We start from the raw sequence: 19,595 nt of genomic DNA, 5'->3' as shown, positions 1-19,595 counted from the left end.
AGGCACCCATGCACATGACATAGGTAAAAAAAGACTTGGCAGATTATAATCAAAACGAAACATGGGATGTTACCACCACCGTGCTACATGCGTGAAATCCTGACAGAGACAGTAGTTCCACTGCCACTACTAAGGTTCCACTCTAGGTCTAATACAGCTCTAGAACCAGTGGTAAATCAAGGGCAGGCCTAGGACTTCATACTTTATTAGACCGAGCAAAAATCTGAAAACCAGGATATCAAATACTCGCAGTCAGACACGCTTGGCAGGGGTCTGGGCCATACACGTTCATGGGATGTTACTGACGCAACAAGCTCCGTCTCATTTATAGTGCAGTGGCCCTTGTAATTTGGTCGTTTCGGAATGTCTGCCCGAAAAGCATAAAGTATTGGACTATGGTGACAAAATTGGTAAATGAAAGCTGTCTTAAAATCACGTTGTAAAGAACAGCTAGGTTGGTGCAGTATCAACTCTAGAGCTGGAAACTACAAAGGAATGCTTACTGAATGTGTGTGAAGGAGCACATGTGGTTGAGAAAATAACCTCTTCTCGATTTATAACGCAAGTCATCTAAGAACATAGAAATTAATATAAAGTTTCATACGAAAAATAAATAGAGAGAATAATACTTCATACACAATTGAAAAGGTCCAACAGACTAATTTTTGTGTTCTAAAGCGTGCTCTCATGTGGAGGTTAGGGATACCAGGGACTGTTTCACAAATGACTTACTATAACAATCTAGAATCATTTTATTTCATTGCACAAGACTTCCATTTCATGTTGATGTGTTTCGGCAGTTTATTTTCTTGGATGAGGCTCTTTCAAGCAAGGACAACTATACCAAGCTATTTGAGTTAGGGCAAACAAAAGAGAACACGCTGGGGTCTTAAATTAATCACCAAAATACTCTGTGGCTCTCAAATGGAAATTTAATGTCTGTGGTACAATATTGCAAGTGATTTTTCTTGGTATGGATAGTTTATCCTATTTCACAAAGGGTACAGTTACCTTTAATGAAATGAACAACCCAAGAACATTTTAGGCAACAAGCTCAGGCTTGAAAATTCACAGATGTGATCCTTGGACCATCATAATTGTCTTCCATTTAAAGAAGAGAATCAAAGTGCACATAAAAAGACAATTTCTGGTCTTCTTCTAATTTTGCAAGAACTAATAATCGGGGTGTCATTTCTTGTATTCATTTTTGCCATACACTTTGTAATAATTATTGTATGAATTCTATTGAAAGATGAGAGCAGACTCTGATCTTTGGCTCTGCAATAACTTGGAGGGAGATGCCAGGTTTGTCCCTTATAAATTGAAAAGTACAAAATAACAAACAAAAATTGCAGCCAATGTGACACTATTCTAGAAAGTCTTTAATTGTTCCCATTTGGAAATCTTCAGTAACACGATGTGGAGAATTAATTTCCTGACCTGATCATAAAGAATCTTTCAAGGGAATCTGTGTACTCACCTGCTGACTATCGTAATTGTATCATCATTTTATTTTAATTCACAGGCATTGTCTTGTATTGAGGCGCTGATGCGTGGTCAGCTGAGTTGGTAGATAGTTACGGATACAATCGAAGCATGCATCACAGAGAGGCTGCGAGAATGTTTATAAAGTTCCGTGGGGGGGTACATGAATACAAAACCTCTCAAGCGTAGGAAAGCGAGTAAACTCACAAGTCAATGCAGATAAAACATACTGCAATGTGCTTACCTTTAACTGAGGCCACTGTACAGGTAAAGATTCTCGCTGGAAAGGTCCTACATATATTTTAGGTGGTAAAGCGGGGTCAGGCCTCCATATGATGACCAACAATTAATCAGGGAGATGACTAGGAGGCACAGCGAAGTCTTCTCTTTTGGCGGTACTGGGTAGGTTTCAAGTCCTTATCCTCAGAACCAATGCCACTTTAATGACCTCACCCATGAACACAGAAAAGTGATGCCCTGGCTAATGTACCTTTCGGTCCAATGCACCTACAGTAACTTTGCATTGCGAAGGGGCTAACAAAGTGACATGATGATACAATACAAAATGCCAGGATAAATAAATAAGGTATATCCCAAGGGTCTCTAAAAATAGGGATACCCAATTACCGTATCTTGTTTCATAATATGAAGAATTCTATGATCCCCTTATTCATAATTTACTTGTTATGGTGCATTTTCATCCATGGATGGGGAGGAGGCACCAACATGGCTGCTGCCTACTCAATACGTACACAAATTATAATAATCTAATGTTGTAGTATTATAAATATTGTAGAAGAAATACTTGTAATGATACGGGAGAATTATTTTTTCAATTATGGAAATTTTACCGATTCAGAGCAAAAATTAAAATGTCAATAAAATCAGTTTCAATTACAGAATGAGCTTTTCAGATAAACTCTTGTACCCACCTTGGAACAGGTAATCTTCGGTATTCATGTCTGGATTGTCAGTTATGATGTCAAAAGGCGACCTTCCTGCCATCATTTCAAACATAAGCACACCGAGGGCCCACCAGTCTACGCTGAAACCTATACATAGCAGAAATATAATTAAACATCAGTTAATATTTTAAACATAAATGAAGATCATTCAAATTAGTTTTCCAAACCAGACATGCCTGAGGTACACAACATTAAATCCTTAAAGTGTTATGCAGTAATAACATTTATGGAAACCAGCATTTACAATGCAACGGTCTCGCCTTTGGAAAAGTTAGAGCTATTGGCATTGTAAATGACAATTTTTTTATTTATGTGTTGGTTTTAAAAACAGATAAATAAATGGCAGTCATTTATAATGCCAATAGCTTAATCTCTCGCAAATGCGAGACCTATTGCATTTGCACCCACACACACACACACACACACACACACACACACACACACACAAAGAGCCACACACAAACACACACACACACACAAAGAGCCACACACAAACACACAGAGCCACACACACACACACACACACACACACACACACCCACACCCACACACACACACACACACACACACACCCACACACACACACACACACACACACACACACACACACACACACACACACACACACACACACACACACACACACATGGATGTGGTGGTGGTTGATGTGGTGGTGGATGTGGTGGTGGATGTGGTGGTGGTGGTGGATGTGGTGGTGGTGGTGGATGTGGTGGTGGTGAATGTGGTGGATGTGGTGGTGGTGGTGGTGGGTGTGGTGGTGTATGTGGTGGTGGATGTGGTGGTGGATGTTGTGGTGGATGTGATGGTGGTGGTGGATGTGGTGTTGGTGGAGGTGTATGTGGTGGTGGATGTGGTGGTGGATGTGGTGGTGGTGGATGTGGTGGTGGTGGATGTGGCAGTGGTGGTGGATGTGGCAGTGGTGGTGGTGGTGGTGGATTTGGCGGTGGTGGATGTGGCGGTGGTGGATGTGGCGGCGGTGGATGTGGATGAGGTGGATGTGGATGAGGTGGATGTGGATGAGGTGGATGTGGTGGTGGATGTGGTGGTGGATGTGCTGGATGTGGTGGATGTGCTGGATGTGTTGGTGGTGGATGTGGTGGTGGGTGTTGTGGATGTGGTGGTGGTGGTGGAGGTGGCGGTGGTGGTGGAGGATGTGGTGGTAGTGGATGAGGTGGTGGTGGATGAGGTGGTGGTGGATGGATGGCGCTGGAGCCGGAGAAGGGACCTCTAGGAGCAGCATGTGTAGTAGCAGCTTGTACATAGCGCTGAAGCCACTTATGGGGACCTCTTGGAGTAGCGTGTGGTGTTTCATTCTTGTACATAGCGTTGAAGCCAGTTATGGAGACCTCTAGGAGCAGCGTGTGGTGTTGTTGTCTTGTACATAGCTCTGAAGCCAATTATGTGGACCTCTTGGAGTAGCATGTGGTGTTTCATTCTTGTACATAGCGCTGAAGCTAGTTATGGGGACCTCTAGGAGCAGCGTGTGGTGTAGGAGTCTTGTATATAGCGCTGACGCCAGTTATGGGGACCTCTAGGAGCAGCATGTGGTGTTGCAGTCTTGTGCACAGCACCGCAGTCAGTTATGGGGGCCTCTAGGAGCAGCAAGTGGTGTTTCATTCTTGTACATAGCACTGGAGTCTTGTACACAGCGCTTGTGACGGGACCTCTCGGAACAGCATCTGGTGTAGCAGTCTTGTGCACAGCGCTGTGGTGTAGGAGTCTTGTACATAGTGCTGAAGCCAGTTATGGGGACCTCTAGGGGCAGCGTGTGGCGTTTCATTCTTGTACATAGCACTGAAGCCAGTTATGGGGACTTCTAGGGGCAGCGTGTGGTGTTTCATTCTTGTACATAGCGCTGGAGCCGGTGAAGAGGGCCTCGAGGAGCAGCATGTGGTGTTGCAGTCTTGTATATAGCGCTGGGGCCTAGGAGGGGACCTCTAGGAGCAGCGTGTGGTGTTTTATCCTTGTACATAGGGCTGTAGCTGGTGAGGGGACCTAGGAGCAGTGTGTGGTGTTGCAGTCTTGTATATAGCGCTGGTGACGGGACCTCTAGGAGCAGCGTGTGGTGAGCAGTCTTGTGCACAGCGCCGAAGCCAGTTATGGGGCCTCTAGGAGCAGTGTGTGGTGTTGCAGTCTTGTATATAGCGCCGAAGCCAGTTATGGGGACCTCTTGGGGCAGCATGTGGTGTTGCAGTCTTGTATATAGCGCTGGGGAGGGGACCTCTAGGAGCAGCGTGTGGTGTTTCATTCTTGTACATAGGGCAGAAGCCAGTTATGGGGACCTCTAGGGTCAGTGTGTGGTGTTGCAGTCTTGTACATAGCGCTGAAGCCAGTTATGGGGACCTCTAGGAGCAGCGTGTGGTGTTTCATTCTTGTAAATAGCGCTGAAGCCAGTTATGGGGACGTCTAGGAGCAGCGTGTGGTGTTGCAGTCTTGTATATAGCGCTGGAGCCGGGGAGGGGACCTTTAGGAGCAGCGTGTGGTGTTGCAGTCTTGTATATACCGCTGAAGATGGTGAGGGGACATCTAGGAGCAGGGTGTGGTGTTTCATTCTTGTACATAACGCTGAAGCTGGTGAGGGGACCTAGGGGCAGCGTGTGGTGTTGCAGTCTTGTACATAGCACTGGTGACGGGACCTCTAGGAACAGCGTCTGGTGTAGCAGTCTTGAGCACAGCACTGAAGCCGGTCATGGGGACCTCTAGGGGCAACGTGTGATGTTTCACTCTTGTACACAGCGCTGAAGCCAGTTATGGGGACCTCTAGGGGCAACGTGTGATGTTTCACTCTTGTACACAGCGCTGTAGCTGGTGAGGGGAACTAGGAGCAGTGTGTGGTGTTGCAGTCTTGAACATAGCGCTGGTGACAGGACCTCTAGGAGCAGCGTGTGGTGTAGTAGTCTTGTGCAATGCACCAAAGTCAGTTATGGGGCCTCTAAAAACAGCGTGTGGTGTTTCATTCTTGTATATCAAAAGATAAAGAGGGAGCTACCCTTTTGACAGGAAAAGGATTGTGTCATTCTTGTACATAGCGCTGAAGCCAGTTATGGAGACCTCTAGGGGCAGCGTGTGGTGTTGCAGCCTTGTACATAGCGCTGGAGATCTTGTACATACCGCTGGTGACGGGACCTCTATGAACAGCGTCTGGTGTAGCAGTCTTGTGCACAGCGTTGAAGTCAGTTATGGGGACCTCCAGGGGCAGCGTGTGGTGTTTCATTCTTGTACATTGCTGGAGCCCGTGAAGGGGGCCTCGAGGAGCTTCGTGTGGTGTTTCATTCTTGTAAATAGCACTGAAGCCAGTTATGGGGACCTCTAGGAGCAGCGTGTGGTGTTGCAGTCTTGTATATAGCGCTAGAGCCGGGGAGGGGACCTTTAGGAGCAGCGTGTGGTGTTGCAGTCTTGTATATAGCGCTGAAGATGGTGGGGGGACCTCTAGGAGCAGCGTGTGGTGTTTCATTCTTGCACATAGCGCTGAAGCTGGTGAGGGGACCTAGGGGCAGCGTGTGGTGTTGCAGTCTTGTGCACAGCACTGAAGCCGGTCATGGGGACCTCTAGGGGCAGCGTGTGGTGTTTCATTCTTGTATGTAGCGCTGAAGCCAGTTATGGGGACCTCTAGGGGCAGCTTGTTGTGTTTCATTCTTGTACATAGCGCTGGAGCAGGTGAAGGGGACCACTAGGAGCAGCATGTGGTGTTGCAGTCTTGTGCACAGCACTGAAGCCGGTCATGGGGACCTCTAGGGGCAGCGTGTGGTGTTTCATTCTTGTACGTAGCGCTGAAGCCAGTTATGGGGACGTCTAGGGGCAGCTTGTTGTGTTTCATTCTTGTACATAGCGCTGGAGCAGGTGAAGGGGACCTCGAGGAGCAGCGTGTGGTGTTGCAGTCTTGTATATAGCGCTGGAGCCGGGGAGGGGACCTCTAGGAGCAGCGTGTGGTGTTTCATGCTTGTACATAGCGCTGAAGCTGGTGAGGGGACCTAGGAGCAGTGTGTGGTGTAGCAGTCTTGTACAGAGCGCTGGTGACAGGACCTCTAGGAGCAGCGTGTGGTGTAGCAGTCTTGTGCAATGTGCCGAAGCCAGTTATGGGGCCTCTAGAACCAGCGTGTGGTGTTGCAGTCTTGTATATAGCGCTGAAGCCAGTTATGGGGACCTCTTGGGGCAGCGTGTGGTGTTTCATTCTTGTATATAGCGCTGAAGCCAGTTATGGGGAGCTCTAGGGGCAGCGTGTGGTGTTGCAGTCTTGTATATAGCACTGGAGCCGGGAAGGGGACCTTTAGGAGCAGCGTGGGGCGTTAAAGTCTTGTATATAGTGCTGAAGATGGCGAGGAGACCTCTAGGAGCAGCGTCTGGTGTTATATTCTTGTACATAGCGCTGCAGCCAGTTATGGGGACCTCTAGGAGCAGTGTGTGGTGTTGCAGTCTTGTATATAGTGCTGAAGAGGGTGAGGGGACCTCTATGAGCAGCGGGTGGTGTTTCATTCTTGTACATAGCGCTGCAGCCAGTTATGGGGACCTCTAGGAGCAGCGTCTGGTGTTGAAGTCTTGTACATAGCGCTGGAGCCCATGAAGGGGGCCTCTAGGAGCAGTGTGTGGTGTTTCATTCTTGTACATAGCGCTGCAGCCAGTTAGGGGGACCTCTAGGAGCAGCGTGTGGTGTTGAAGTCTTGTACATAGCGCTGGAGCCCGTGAAGGGGGCCTCTAGGAGCAGTGTGGTGTTTCAATTCTTGTACATAGCGCTGGAGCCTGTGAAGGGGGCCTCGAGGAGCTTTGTGTGGTGTTGCAGTCTTGTGAACAGTGCTTAAGCCAGGGAGGGGACCTCTAGGAGCAGCGTGTGGTGTTTAATTTTTGTACATAGCACTTGAGCGGGTGAGGGGACCTCTAGGAGCAGCGTGTGGTGTTGCAGTCTTGTACACAGCGTTGTAGCCGATGAGGAGACCTCTAGGAGGAGCGTGAGGTGTTTCATTCTTGTACACAGCGCTGGAGCCCGTGATGGGGGCCTCTAGGAGCAGCGTTTGGTGTTTCAGTCGTGAGTGCCACCTCCTATTTTATGTTATTTCTTCAACTATTCCGTTTGTATCCTGTAACTTTGTGAATCTCCTCTAGTAACATACTTGGCTCTATTGTAAAGCGCTCCGACATTGGTAAAGTCCGCACTATATAAAATTGCATAAATAAATAATACTCAGCACTGGAGCCGGTGAGGGGACCTCTAGGAGTCTAGGAGCAGTGTGTGGTGTTGCAGTCCTGTACATAGCGCTGGTGACGGGACCTCCAGGAGCAGCTTGTTGTGTAGCAGACTTGAACACTCATAGCCAACGTTGGGTAAAAGGGACCTCTAGAAGCAGTGTCCAGTGTTACTGTTGCGATCGAGACCTATATTCGCAGCGCGTTGTACTGCTGCCTCGCACACTTCTCTGGTGCTGGTCTGTGACCTCTAGTCACTACTGATGCAACTGCACCAAATCGCCTAACTATTGGGCAATAAACATAACATTAAGAGAGTATAGTGAAATCCGGTTAACATGTTTGTATGGCCATCCACTGCTTTTTACAAGACGTCTGACGAAAGCTCCAAAATTCATTTGCAACAAAGAATTGGAGCATTAATGATCAGCATCTTTGGGGAAACAAAAAGACGCACAGAACTCCTGTGAGAACAAGCGCTCGCCATGACACAACCTTTTGTCTCTAAGCCCCGTCCTTTTCAGACTGGGCGCCCGGACTTCCTGCTGACTTAAAAGGTTTCTTATCTTCTTTATGGGGCCATCTGGAACCATAAAGAAGATAAGAAACCTTTTACCACAAACGTAAGGCAAGGAACCCAGTCTGAAAAGGACGGGGCTTAGAGAGAAAGAAGAACGTCATTAGGACCTCTTCTCCAATTGGCTGGCCAGCGTTTAGGAGGTCAGTCAATGGAGAAGAGGAGCAGGGCTTAACCCTCGCTAGTGAAGTTCACTCTAAAACAAAATCCTGCGAGCTCGACTGCGCATGTGCGCAGTACACCATGCAAGACCTAAAAAGCAGTGGTTACCTTAGAAGATGAAGTGCCTAATCTAGTACAAGGGATCTACTAGGACATCAAGGGGTAATCCTATTCCTGACGCTAGGGCCACACATACTTATGGATAATGATCACCACATCTATTCTCTTGCCATTTTCCTGTTTGCTCTTCTTGGTCTCCAGAGGAACGCCTGATGACACAGTATATTACTCTTTCCCGGTCTTCTGACATCTTTCACAAGGCTATAATTGCTTACTGTTAAATACATCACCCTCGGTCAATTCTTCTTCATTACAGTCCTCAACATATTTTAGTCACTTATTACCGCCTAGTCTGAAAATTTCTTGTCTGGCACTCGGTCCTAATCGGATCTGGGGAACTCTTACTACTTCTCTGTTTAAGAAATGATCTGAAGACTAAACTCTTCCAAACATCACCTTGTCGAACAATTACCCCCATGAAGGGAACCCACTATTCCTTTCCCTCCGCAGCCACTGCAATCCTGTCTATTCCTCTTCAAATAACCCTCTACTCACCTCTTTAAAACTGCTACCTACCCCTTTCAACACCCCCTGCCTTCTCCTCTATGTCCCACAATATCCTAATCTCTAGTGTGCACCACACATCTTGACGAGCATTCCATTTCTCGAAGGGTAAATTTGTACCTTCGCTTATACATACATGCGTTGCATACTTGCCTCTTGAACTGTGTTAATTTAGCACCAGGTAGCATTTGTAAAGCAGTCTACACCTTGGGTGTGTCTAGGTATTAGTTTTATTACATCTGCCTCAATCACAGGATAACCGGAATAACTTTAAACAGGGATAGATTAGATGGAAACTCTGGGAGTTTTTATGTCTCTATATTACCATTAATCCCACCTTCCCTTCAGTGTATTTCCGGTTAGAATCCAGACTTCTCCCTTTAGTATTTTTTGAAAATTTGAAATGTTTACATCCACAAAAGTTGAGCTATTTCACACAAAAGTTTACAAGATTGCACGGCCTTTCATTTACTTGGAATGTTTTCAGAGTTTTTTCAGTTAGTAAATGGCTATTTTATTTGGGCTTTTTGTAAAGCAGTGCTAACACCCTATTTGGGCCTCAGGGCACTTTGAGGCATACAGACATGCTAATGGAGCATAAAAGTACATTTGTGTTGCAGAATCTTGGTAGTAGGAAACCCGTCGGTTGACCAGCGAGGGTGGTGTTACCGGTACGTACCCTCAATCGAATATGTGCAAAATGTGAAAGCTTTACAGAACAGCAAGGGTCCTAGGAAGTCTAGTTGAAGAAGGAAGACTGGCTTGAGCATCTGGCTAGGCAGGACGTAGAGACTGAGTCTGCAAAGAAGTCTGGATTATCTAATTACCAATGTGCAAATGCAAATCCTGAAGGATTTTTAGAACAATTTTTGATGGTAATTTTTCAGTCTCTGCCTTAAAGATAGAGTTCCACAAGAAGCAGCCCTGAACATGAAATGGTGCACTCTTAAACGGAGCAAAATGAAGCTCACCAAACTTATAGTCTAGTAGTAGCGTTGGCAGACAGTGAGAGATGCCTCTAATGGGATCAAACATTGTTCTTGAATTATGATCTGGAGGAAAAGCCTTCAGAAACTTATGTTCAGATCCGATCTATAACACAGCAACACTTTCTATTCTGAGACAACTAATAACTACGATTAAAAATGTTTTTATGACGTGATGATGCATTTAGAGGATCACCATCTTCAGTAGTTATACCTGTCGCCACCGTTTTCAGTCCTATCTTCCGATTACAGGAACCTGGACTGAGACTAGGAACTCAACCAATCAATATGGGTTTGTGTAATCACTTTGGTCGCTTGCAATGTGACCCCAATTTAAGAGTTGGCACTAAGTTGAAATGCTCCCATCCCAAGTGCCTGCAATCTACCTGCAAGTGCCCCCTGCGCCCAGCCCCAGACTGCTTATTTATTTCATCGGTAATTTCCCCGGTGAGCTGGAGCCTTAGGAGCCTGGTTTATGAAGGCTACGGGACAGTCTTGGTATCTCCTCTACTCTTCCTGCTCTTGGAATCTCCTCCACTCTTCCTGCTCCCTAATATTAATTGCAGCAGGCATGGTGAGTGATTCAGGAGACATGGAGGAAAAGAGAGTGAGATAAGAGAGGGAGAAGGGTTGGTTTGAACATTTTTGCCAGGACTGCTTTCGCGTCTGCCTTTGGGGTGGACCCACTTGTAGATAACGGAAGGTCTTTGATACCAAGAATTGGGCAGGTCTGTAAGTCCCTCTTGTGAGAGAACTTCAGAATTAAAGTGTCTTCACTCAATCGGATCTCCTTCATATACATTCCCTTCCTTGACATGCCAAGTTCCTAATCCTGAAATACACTTGTAATCAGTGAACACATTATTTATCACAAGCACATATCTATACAAGAGCAATGCAAATAATAACTACAATGCAAATAATATATCTTTGTACATTTCTGAAATCAAACAGAAGTGCAGGACCAATTTTGAATTAGCATAAAGCTTATGATTGTTTGCAAATAATCATAATCTGAATTCTCTAGCCAAGAACTGAGGATTGTTAATCTTCGCTACTTTTGATTGGAAGAGAGCCCCCAGCTCCTGAACAGCAACCTGTGAAAGCCCCAGGTAGTCCCAACGAATTCAGGAGCTGCTGTAGCTACATCGAAAGTAAAGAACTGTAATGTCCTTGCATTGTTTACTTGTGTTCATGTAAAGAGAAGTGTTCTCTATAGTTTGCTTATATGTACTGATTTCACAAGATTACTACATTTTGCCTTTTACATTGAATTTTGAAGAAAAATAAATGAAAAATATTCAGAATTTAGTCCTGAGTCACTAATAACTTCTTCGAACACAGTGAGTCAGAGGTATGTTTACGTATTCGGATTTTGCTGCCAGCTGGTGATGAAACCACCCTTTCTAAATTTTTCAGGAAATCCAGCATAAATGTGTTTACGGGTCTATTGTTCCAACGCGTTCCAGCTACAGAAAGGCCGCAGTAAATCTTTTGACACTTTATGAATTCAACATTTGAGGGTGCTGCTGTGCTATGAACCTATATTTTTTCTTTGAAGCTGTTCAAGGGGGAAGCGATAAGGATATGTTCTATCGCTATTAGGGCATTTTTTCCTGCAGGCAGGAAGTGTTCATACAATGATTTGCAGCCCTGCAGGAATAGCCGAATAATCGCACATCCAGCCCTTATCTGCTGGAAAGAAGGATTCATCTCTGGGTAGATTACATACTCTGCAGGATCCGGGCACTTCCCCTCCTCTTTGCGTTTCCCAGTGACTACCATATTTCCAATACATTAGTTAGATTCAACACTTGTACCGTATCCGGCAAAGATTGCAGTTAAAGTTTGTTCAGAGAAATGGATGACACCTAGTCCCCTCTCACTCTTCCAGGTTTGCTATGAAATAAGAAAACCTGTCAAATACCTGAAAACCAGCAAAGAAACATCAAATCTTACTGTACCCACCCACTTGGGAAGTGATGTAAATAGGATAAGGTGAGAAAGCAGATATTTAGTATACACAGCAGGCACTTTTCAACTCCTTGGAATATGAGGCCTGTCAGTTTTAGGAGAGTGCCCGGATTTCTGGATTTACTACATGTGATCAAACACATGCACCTTTGAAATGTGCACAATATATTCAGATTAGGAATAGAGGTTATTTCCACAACTCTGAATTTGGAATTATCTATTATTTGGTGGGCACTTCACAAAATCTGCTCTTTCTTGCACTCTAGCTTACATTTGAAAACCACAAATGGAGAGAATTTGTATTGATAATAACATGTGTTCTACTATTCGGTCTACCCACACTTCTACCGATAAAAACGGAACCCCACGCCCTCCAGCCCCTCACCTTGAAGGCAGATGCAATGTGTGACTACTCTTCAGTGGGGTTACTTGGAAGCCGTCCCAAGAGACGTCCTTTGGGGGTTAACTTCAAAGACTGAACTGCGCGTTCTATATGGTGCAGTCAGAGCCCAACCTCACCGCCTCGCTGCCCCTGCTCCCACATCTGTAAAAGCATTTACTCATTTCTATGGAGCAAACCCATGCAATGAGGGGACACAGCCATGAGATAAGGCAGACACAAACGTGCTTCCAGGAGATCGATATTACAGGAAGAGCTGCGCAAACTATAACCCCATCTACAAGGTAATGTCCAAGGGGCACTAGAAACGCCTACAAATTGCGTCCTAAGGACATTCCTGTACTTAGTGTGTAGTATTGCTATCAGTATACCCCTTACATGATGGTGCACCTTTCAAATCAAGCCTTGGTAAAGCCAATCGTTGTGGTATGTTGAGGTTGAAAAGGGTTTCTAAAGGTCCACTAAGGGCACCCAACAGGCATAGACAAGGCAGCACTCCCAGCGCAATGCATTCAAATGATCAGAACAGGTAATGTGGAAGCAGAATCCATGCAAACTTTCCTTACACGTTGAACAAGCACAGTGCAACAGCAGTGCAAGCTTCCCTAACACACAGCAGGTAGAAACAGGCACCATCAGTGGAAACGTGCTACACACACTGCACAGTTACAACCCGAACCAGAGAAATAGAAGCATCCATACACAGAGAGCAAGAGAGAGAAGCCTCGCACCCAAAGGATTTTAACCCCCAATGTGGTGGACCAGAAGTTCACGTCCTCCACATTAAAGAAGCAATGCCTGGGTTGTGACCTTCTCGTCCTCTGCATGTAGGAGGTTACCATTGTTGCAATAAGGAACTACACATTTCCCCAAATGATTTAACACATTGGCTGAAGAATGCAAGAGACATCATGATATGTGTGTTGTAAATGTACATTTACAGTTAATGATAGAAAACCAATGTATCCTTGGATGGGAGAAAAGCACTTACCGTATTCCTCTCCCCTTAAAATCTCAGGGGCAATGTAATTTGGCGTTCCACAGAAAGTGCTTGTAGTGTCACCGGGTCCCAGCCCCTCCTACAATGATACAATTGTTTTAAAGAATCAGTGAAATGTGGCAAATAAACTAAAAATGTTAAACTAAAAAGGGCACTCATCTAGCCCTTGAGAGAGTGCGTACTTCAGCAGACCACATAGATGCACCACAAACTGATTATATGCTTAACTGACAACAATGCAGATGGACACAACTGTGGCATACTTAGTATGCAATCCAGAACAAACAACAAGCATCCTAATGCTCTTCCCTCGCCTTCATCTCCGCATCTTCCTCCAATCACCAAGTCTGCATGGACTGTAGACATGAACAGTGAATTGGCTGTATATAATCTGAGACTGACCGGTAAACAAGTGAACCAATGAATGCCTTATGTTGATTAACCACCACTTCCTGCATATAATGCCTAGGCCTCATGTTCACCTACGCAAAATTAGCTCCTAAGCATTATAAGGTTCCGAGTTTTATGGGTGCGATTGGTAGATCTGTCCAGGTGGAAATAAATAAATGGTGTTAAAATATTGGTGCCTTCCACTCAAGCTCCCACAGATAATATAGATCTTCGGTACAGCAACAACTATTGAATGGAATGACACTAAACTTTGCATGCAACTAGAACCTTACTCAGAATAGGACATCTGTTCTCCTGTACATCCGTTCTCCTCTCATCCAATGGAAGGTCTGATTCACAAACCTGAGCCTGACTGGTTCACGACAACAAGGAACATTTCTCTTGCAACCACTACAAGGTAGTGAGTTATATCCATACAAGGGCTGGCACAGAGCCTCACAGAAAACCCATGCCCTGCAGTTAACCCCACTACATACAGCCCAAAGGTGTGCGCAATGGGTTATGTGCACACGAGGGATGAATCCAGAATATGTGCCAACCAAATCCTGCACCTGGGTAAATGCCTATGCAGTAGATTATGCAGACATGGAGTCTAGGCACTGTAGTGGACTAAATGTCAGATGATATAACACGACAGAAAATAAAATAGGACAAAACAACATAAGTAAATAGCAAAACATTCAAACAATGAAGGTCTGTGCTGAGATGGATAATGGGATGATTTAGGATGTCACCAGTGATGTCACCTATGACATCCTTCGCGGGACCGGAGCATTGGGGGTGAGTTATGGTTTGCACAGTTAATCATGACTGGCCAATTTCAGTGGTTTTAGCCCTGGACCATGAAACCGAATGAGGCTGCACACTATGTGCCTGCCCGATTTAATTAACTTGCGTTTAGAGTTTGTTGAATCAATGGCAGACCATACCTTTGGAATTTATCCTTTGCAAGCCCTACAACCGATCTGCATCAAATTTGACAAACACGTTTGCTTCATACTGCTCGTTTTGGAAATTCATGTTCAAGAAGGCATTTTGTCCACATAACAGCCTCCATTGCTTTCCTTCAACTGCAGGATGTGGTAATAATTCAAAATAATCCCCCAATTAAAATAAATAAACCCAACATAAAACCCGAATTGTCATTTCAGCGTAATTCTCCTTTATTAGATATTATTTACTTAAAATGTTTGGGACTTCTATTGGCTTCGATGGATCTTGTTCATTTTGAAACTGCTGACATTTTTTCTGAAAAACAATTTTTTACATTATCTTTTTCTCAAATATGCAGTTTTAAACCTTCTCATACAAAGAATTCCTAAGCATGGTCAACAAACACTTGGATTTTTTTGTAGGATTTTAACTCCCCCATTTTACATTTAATTTCACTCATTTGTCATATATATGAGGTTAACTACGGATCAAATTGCTTTCTGGTGCCAGCAATTACATTAACAAGCACTGGGAATACAAATAGGTCTGAAATGTGTTGTGATTCCTGGCTTTTTTTTTACACCCAAAAATCCTGCCTAGGTTAACCGACTGCTTTTCAAACTATTGGCTTCCCCCAATTTTTTTATGTTCATGCTTGCCAGCATGAGCAAACAAATAAATAACCAGCTTTGACGTATACTTGTGCATTTGCAAGTAAGCTTCACACAGCTAATGCAGCTTAGTGTGATGATACATAAATGCCTGCATCAAACACGCATGCAAACGACCATTTTGTTTATTATTTATCTCCCAGTCAAATATGGCGGAGAAGGGGGGGGGCTTAATAAATGGATGGGAGGAGCAGGTGGGGACAAGTAAACATGGGGAGGAGCGTGGTGGAGAAGTATTGAAGGAGCTTGAGGCACAGAAGGAATAAAAAATAAAAACAAAAAAGTTGGTGAAGAAGCAATGGACAACCTGGGGTCTGGGGACGGGGAGGACACACAGAGCATGGAGAATGGGTTGGTATGTGAGGGGGTGGGAGACAGCAGAGGATGGGAAGAGCAATAAAGCATATGTATTGCCCTGGAGTGTACTGAGGTCCCCAATGCAATGAGAACAGTAAGCAGGTTACATTTCAGAAGGTTTATTCTTGATGCAGCACCGACCAAACCGACAGGACAGTTTCAGCCCCACACCATGAGTTACTACATTCTAAACTCGTTCCATGAAACATTCTATATAACCTAGCCTTGAAGTGCAATAATTCTGTTAATCCACCCAGTGTTAGCTGAAAGCAGCCCACCAAAGAGTGCTGACAGAAAAGTGGGAAAAGGAGTTCCCTGAATGTGGAAGTGGAGGCATAACAAGTCTCCAATCACAAGGATGGTAAAGGAGCTCTGATCAAGGGGAGGGATAAACACAACAAGGTAGGAAACCCATTGAATAAGAAGCAAGCAAGAAATCCAATCACTGGTAAGCAATGGCTGGCTTTAAGCCCGCTGTAAGTCACTTTACATTTTGGTATGGTTCAGAAGAGGGCTCTTGACAAAAGAAAGCTAACACTGTAGGGTAGATCTATAAACGGCTGCTTTCTGTATAGAACCCATTTAAGAAACAAAGAGTTTAATTTCTAATGATTCAGTGTGGATTTTAAATGTATGTAGTCTCTGCAATACAAGCACTCAATAGGGAGCAAAATGATAAACCAAAGAGTCAAAAGCACGGGAAGACGTGCTGCTCTAAGGAGTACTGTAGGTATATTTCAATTAACCAGTAACAATATGCCGGCACCCAGCAGCACTTCCAAGCCAGACCTAAAATAGCCAGAGATTAATAGAGAGTAAATGGTCAAAGTCATTTTTGGCCATCTGCATGAGCACAGACACAACAATCTAAAGAGAAATTCTTAAAACGTTCCTGAACTTTTTCAGTAAATGGATAAGTAAGAAGCACGATGGGCAGGCTGCTCCCTTTCAGATTTAATTTGTTGCAAGTTTTTGTTTTGGTTTGTCAAGTCTGCGTCCACCACCATCTCATCATATTGCTTCTTTGTCATATTTTCAGCATCGTCCTTCTATTCGAAGCTGTTTCCCTCTTATCCTTTTGGGAGAATAAGCATGTGACTTGGCCCTGTAACTTGATGATAAAGGAGCCACTTAAGACATGGATACTAGCAGAGATATTGAAAGACAGAAGGTACTCAGAGTACAACTTTTTAACCGAAAAATACACCAATCTCTAGAAACGGTTCGAAAAGAATAATCACAATGTTTTCTCTGGCATCAAATACCTACCTTGTTAACAGAACTGCCAAACATGATGAGAGGGTGCCAGACATATGTGAAATATATTTATTTCAGTGTTAACATACTATTCCGAATAAAGTACTGAACTGATTGTACATTTAAATAGTTCAACAGTGTTTATGGTAGAACAGACTGTTAGCCACTGTAGCATCATATGAAAGAAAGTGCCTTACCTTGCACATGCCATAATCAGTTAATTTGATATGCCCTTCAGAATCTAGCAGAACGTTGTCTAGTTTCAAGTCTCTGTAAATTATTCCTCGCTCATGCAGGAAGTTTAGAGCAATACAAATTTCAGCAGCATAGAATCTTGGAACAAAGAGACCAGTAATATATTAGAGAAAGTCTTGGAAAACACAGGACTGAACACAATTCAGAAAATAACCAAACCTAAATACACTATTGTTAATTAAACCACACTAGATAGATAAACTCTGCCTCTTCAGATTTCACACAAAATATAAGTGGCCCATGGTGATCGAGGTAATCAATCATCGTATTTCACACACTGATGTAGTGGTACTGAAAAAATCTAATGCTCTAAAACTCAATATTTCTTTGCCCTTTTCCCTTTTTTCAACAGACATGCAACAGAGGAAGAGCTCTTTGCATGGTCGCTTTAAAGTCTTTACTTCTACGCTTTAGACGTGACCATGGGCAAATTACTTTACCTCCTTGTGCCTCATTTTCATATCAGCCATTCATGGCGCTAAGGAACTGGTAAAAGCACGGCATTAGGCACTGCATCAAGAAACTACACATAATGAATGTGCTCAATGATATACTAAGAGTAATGAACGTGCCACTCAAGTATGAGTAAATACGATTTCTTGTAAAATCCAAACCCAGCACAGAAGGAAGATAGGCGGAACGACATACATCATCCACAGCCCCAGTCCTCTGCTCTCCCCACACCCACCAACGTATTCAGATTCCATAATATGTCATCACATTCGAATAGTGCTTATGACACAATGCATTCCACAACTCTACATCATGAAACTAAGGGCCTAGAATGTGTTAAAATCTGTCAAACAATGTCAATGCTGCAGTACTCTTGTCACCCGTTTATCCTGCCCTGTCGAATTGTTGTTACCTCATTATGTAAAGTGCTCTGATACCCGCTTGGGTCACGTTCGCGCTATATAAAATGTCATAAATAAATTAAAAAAATAAACCAACGCTTTTTTATTCACCATCCGGGTACATTTAAAAACCCACTGCTTTAGAAATTGGACTGTGTTCCTACTGCTCACACAGTTATGGAGCCCAATGGGTGAAGGAAAGAGCAGTCTGCTCCATGTTTTTTTGTTTTCATGGTCCACCAAGCACTTATCAATTCTCATTGGTTGAAGGCGTCCAATCACATTGTTTGAACAACAAAGTTGTTTAAGTAATTCTGATTGGTCACCTTTCGTCTGCTCAAAATTGGTTTCTGTGTTTATACCACTGAGGTTGGATGCTGGACAACCATGAACAGCTGGGACAGTATACACCTTTCCTGGGCTGTAACATTTGTCATTCTTTGTGTGGACAGGGCAGCAGTACACAGCGTACCCAAACCCACATCATTCCATGTCACAATGTATGACTTGTCAGTAAATGTGTAAAGAGCACTAAAAGGAATACCAGCATCTTCTTCCACAGAATTTCCTATATGCCTTCACTCATCCCTAACCAGAACATGACAATACCTTAAAAACAGAACAGCTAAGAGAGGTTAGATACTGTGTTTCAGAATAAATGTGAAGCAAATGTTTCATCAAATTACACACTATCCATCAAATAGTGTACAGTTCTATTATGACACACAAATAATGACCACTACTTGTGACTAACAGAAGGCACAATATACAGGGAGGATGAGGCATTGCTCATTAATTGGTGAAAAAGTTTTTCCTATCGCTCAAGTTCTGGACTGACAGATCTGTTTTGCAACTGCATATCAGCTTTACATAATCTGCTTTTTTCATTTCGGTCACATGTTTTGCATTTCACAGCTGTCATCTTTTCATGCTTTGCCATCCGCTATGTTGTTTTTTAGGTCTCGCCTGAGCCAGCGCATGCGTTGCTCTGACGAGACATTTAGTGAGTGGGCTTTCAAAAGTCCGACCAGGTGGCATAGAGCGTGCAGTTGCGCGCACAATGACGAGCAGAGGCGCCATCTAGCTTTCTTCTCTCGTCATGGCGTGTGCACATCACACACCACTCGCCAGACGTGGCTCCTTTTTTTTTTTTTACTTGCAGCGCGAGGCATGCACGCTTGTTTTTATTACTTTCACGTTTGCCCCTGCCGCTACACTGCATTCCTCATTAACTTTCACGGCTGCGGGGCCGCGCTTGTATTACAGTGCTTGTTCCTTCTTTCTGCTATTTACGTAAGACCTGGCTTTTCGACTGAGATCTCACGCCCCACCGCCCAACTCTACAAATGCTGATTGATTCCATACAGGCCGGCAGCATATGCGCAATGCAGATTTTATTCATACGAATGCAGTGGTTGGAAATGACCAACCTGGGCAAAGTAAACAAATTCAAAAGAGCAGAAGAGCTCATTTAATCATTTAAAG

At 44.1% G+C, this 19,595-nt stretch overlaps 1 protein-coding gene across 2 annotated transcripts in view; it reads right to left on the bottom strand.

The window, feature by feature from the left end:
* Positions 1 to 19,595, bottom strand: part of PRKCZ (protein kinase C zeta) — a 943,345-nt gene that overhangs the window by 117,177 nt on the left and 806,573 nt on the right. For both annotated transcript variants that reach the window (XM_086921534.1, XM_086921535.1), the window contains 3 exons: positions 17,199 to 17,334; positions 13,364 to 13,451; positions 2,418 to 2,537 (listed from right to left, as the gene is read on the bottom strand). In XM_086921534.1, the coding sequence (XP_086777660.1) occupies positions 2,418 to 2,537; positions 13,364 to 13,451; positions 17,199 to 17,334 (344 nt within the window). The remainder of the gene's footprint in view (positions 1 to 2,417; positions 2,538 to 13,363; positions 13,452 to 17,198; positions 17,335 to 19,595) is intronic.

Source organism: Lissotriton vulgaris, chromosome 5, assembly GCF_964263255.1.
Source record: "Lissotriton vulgaris chromosome 5, aLisVul1.2, whole genome shotgun sequence".
NCBI lineage: Eukaryota > Metazoa > Chordata > Amphibia > Caudata > Salamandridae > Lissotriton > Lissotriton vulgaris.
Note: the sequence above shows the minus strand (reverse complement) of the source record. Positions and strands in the feature narration are given on the sequence as shown.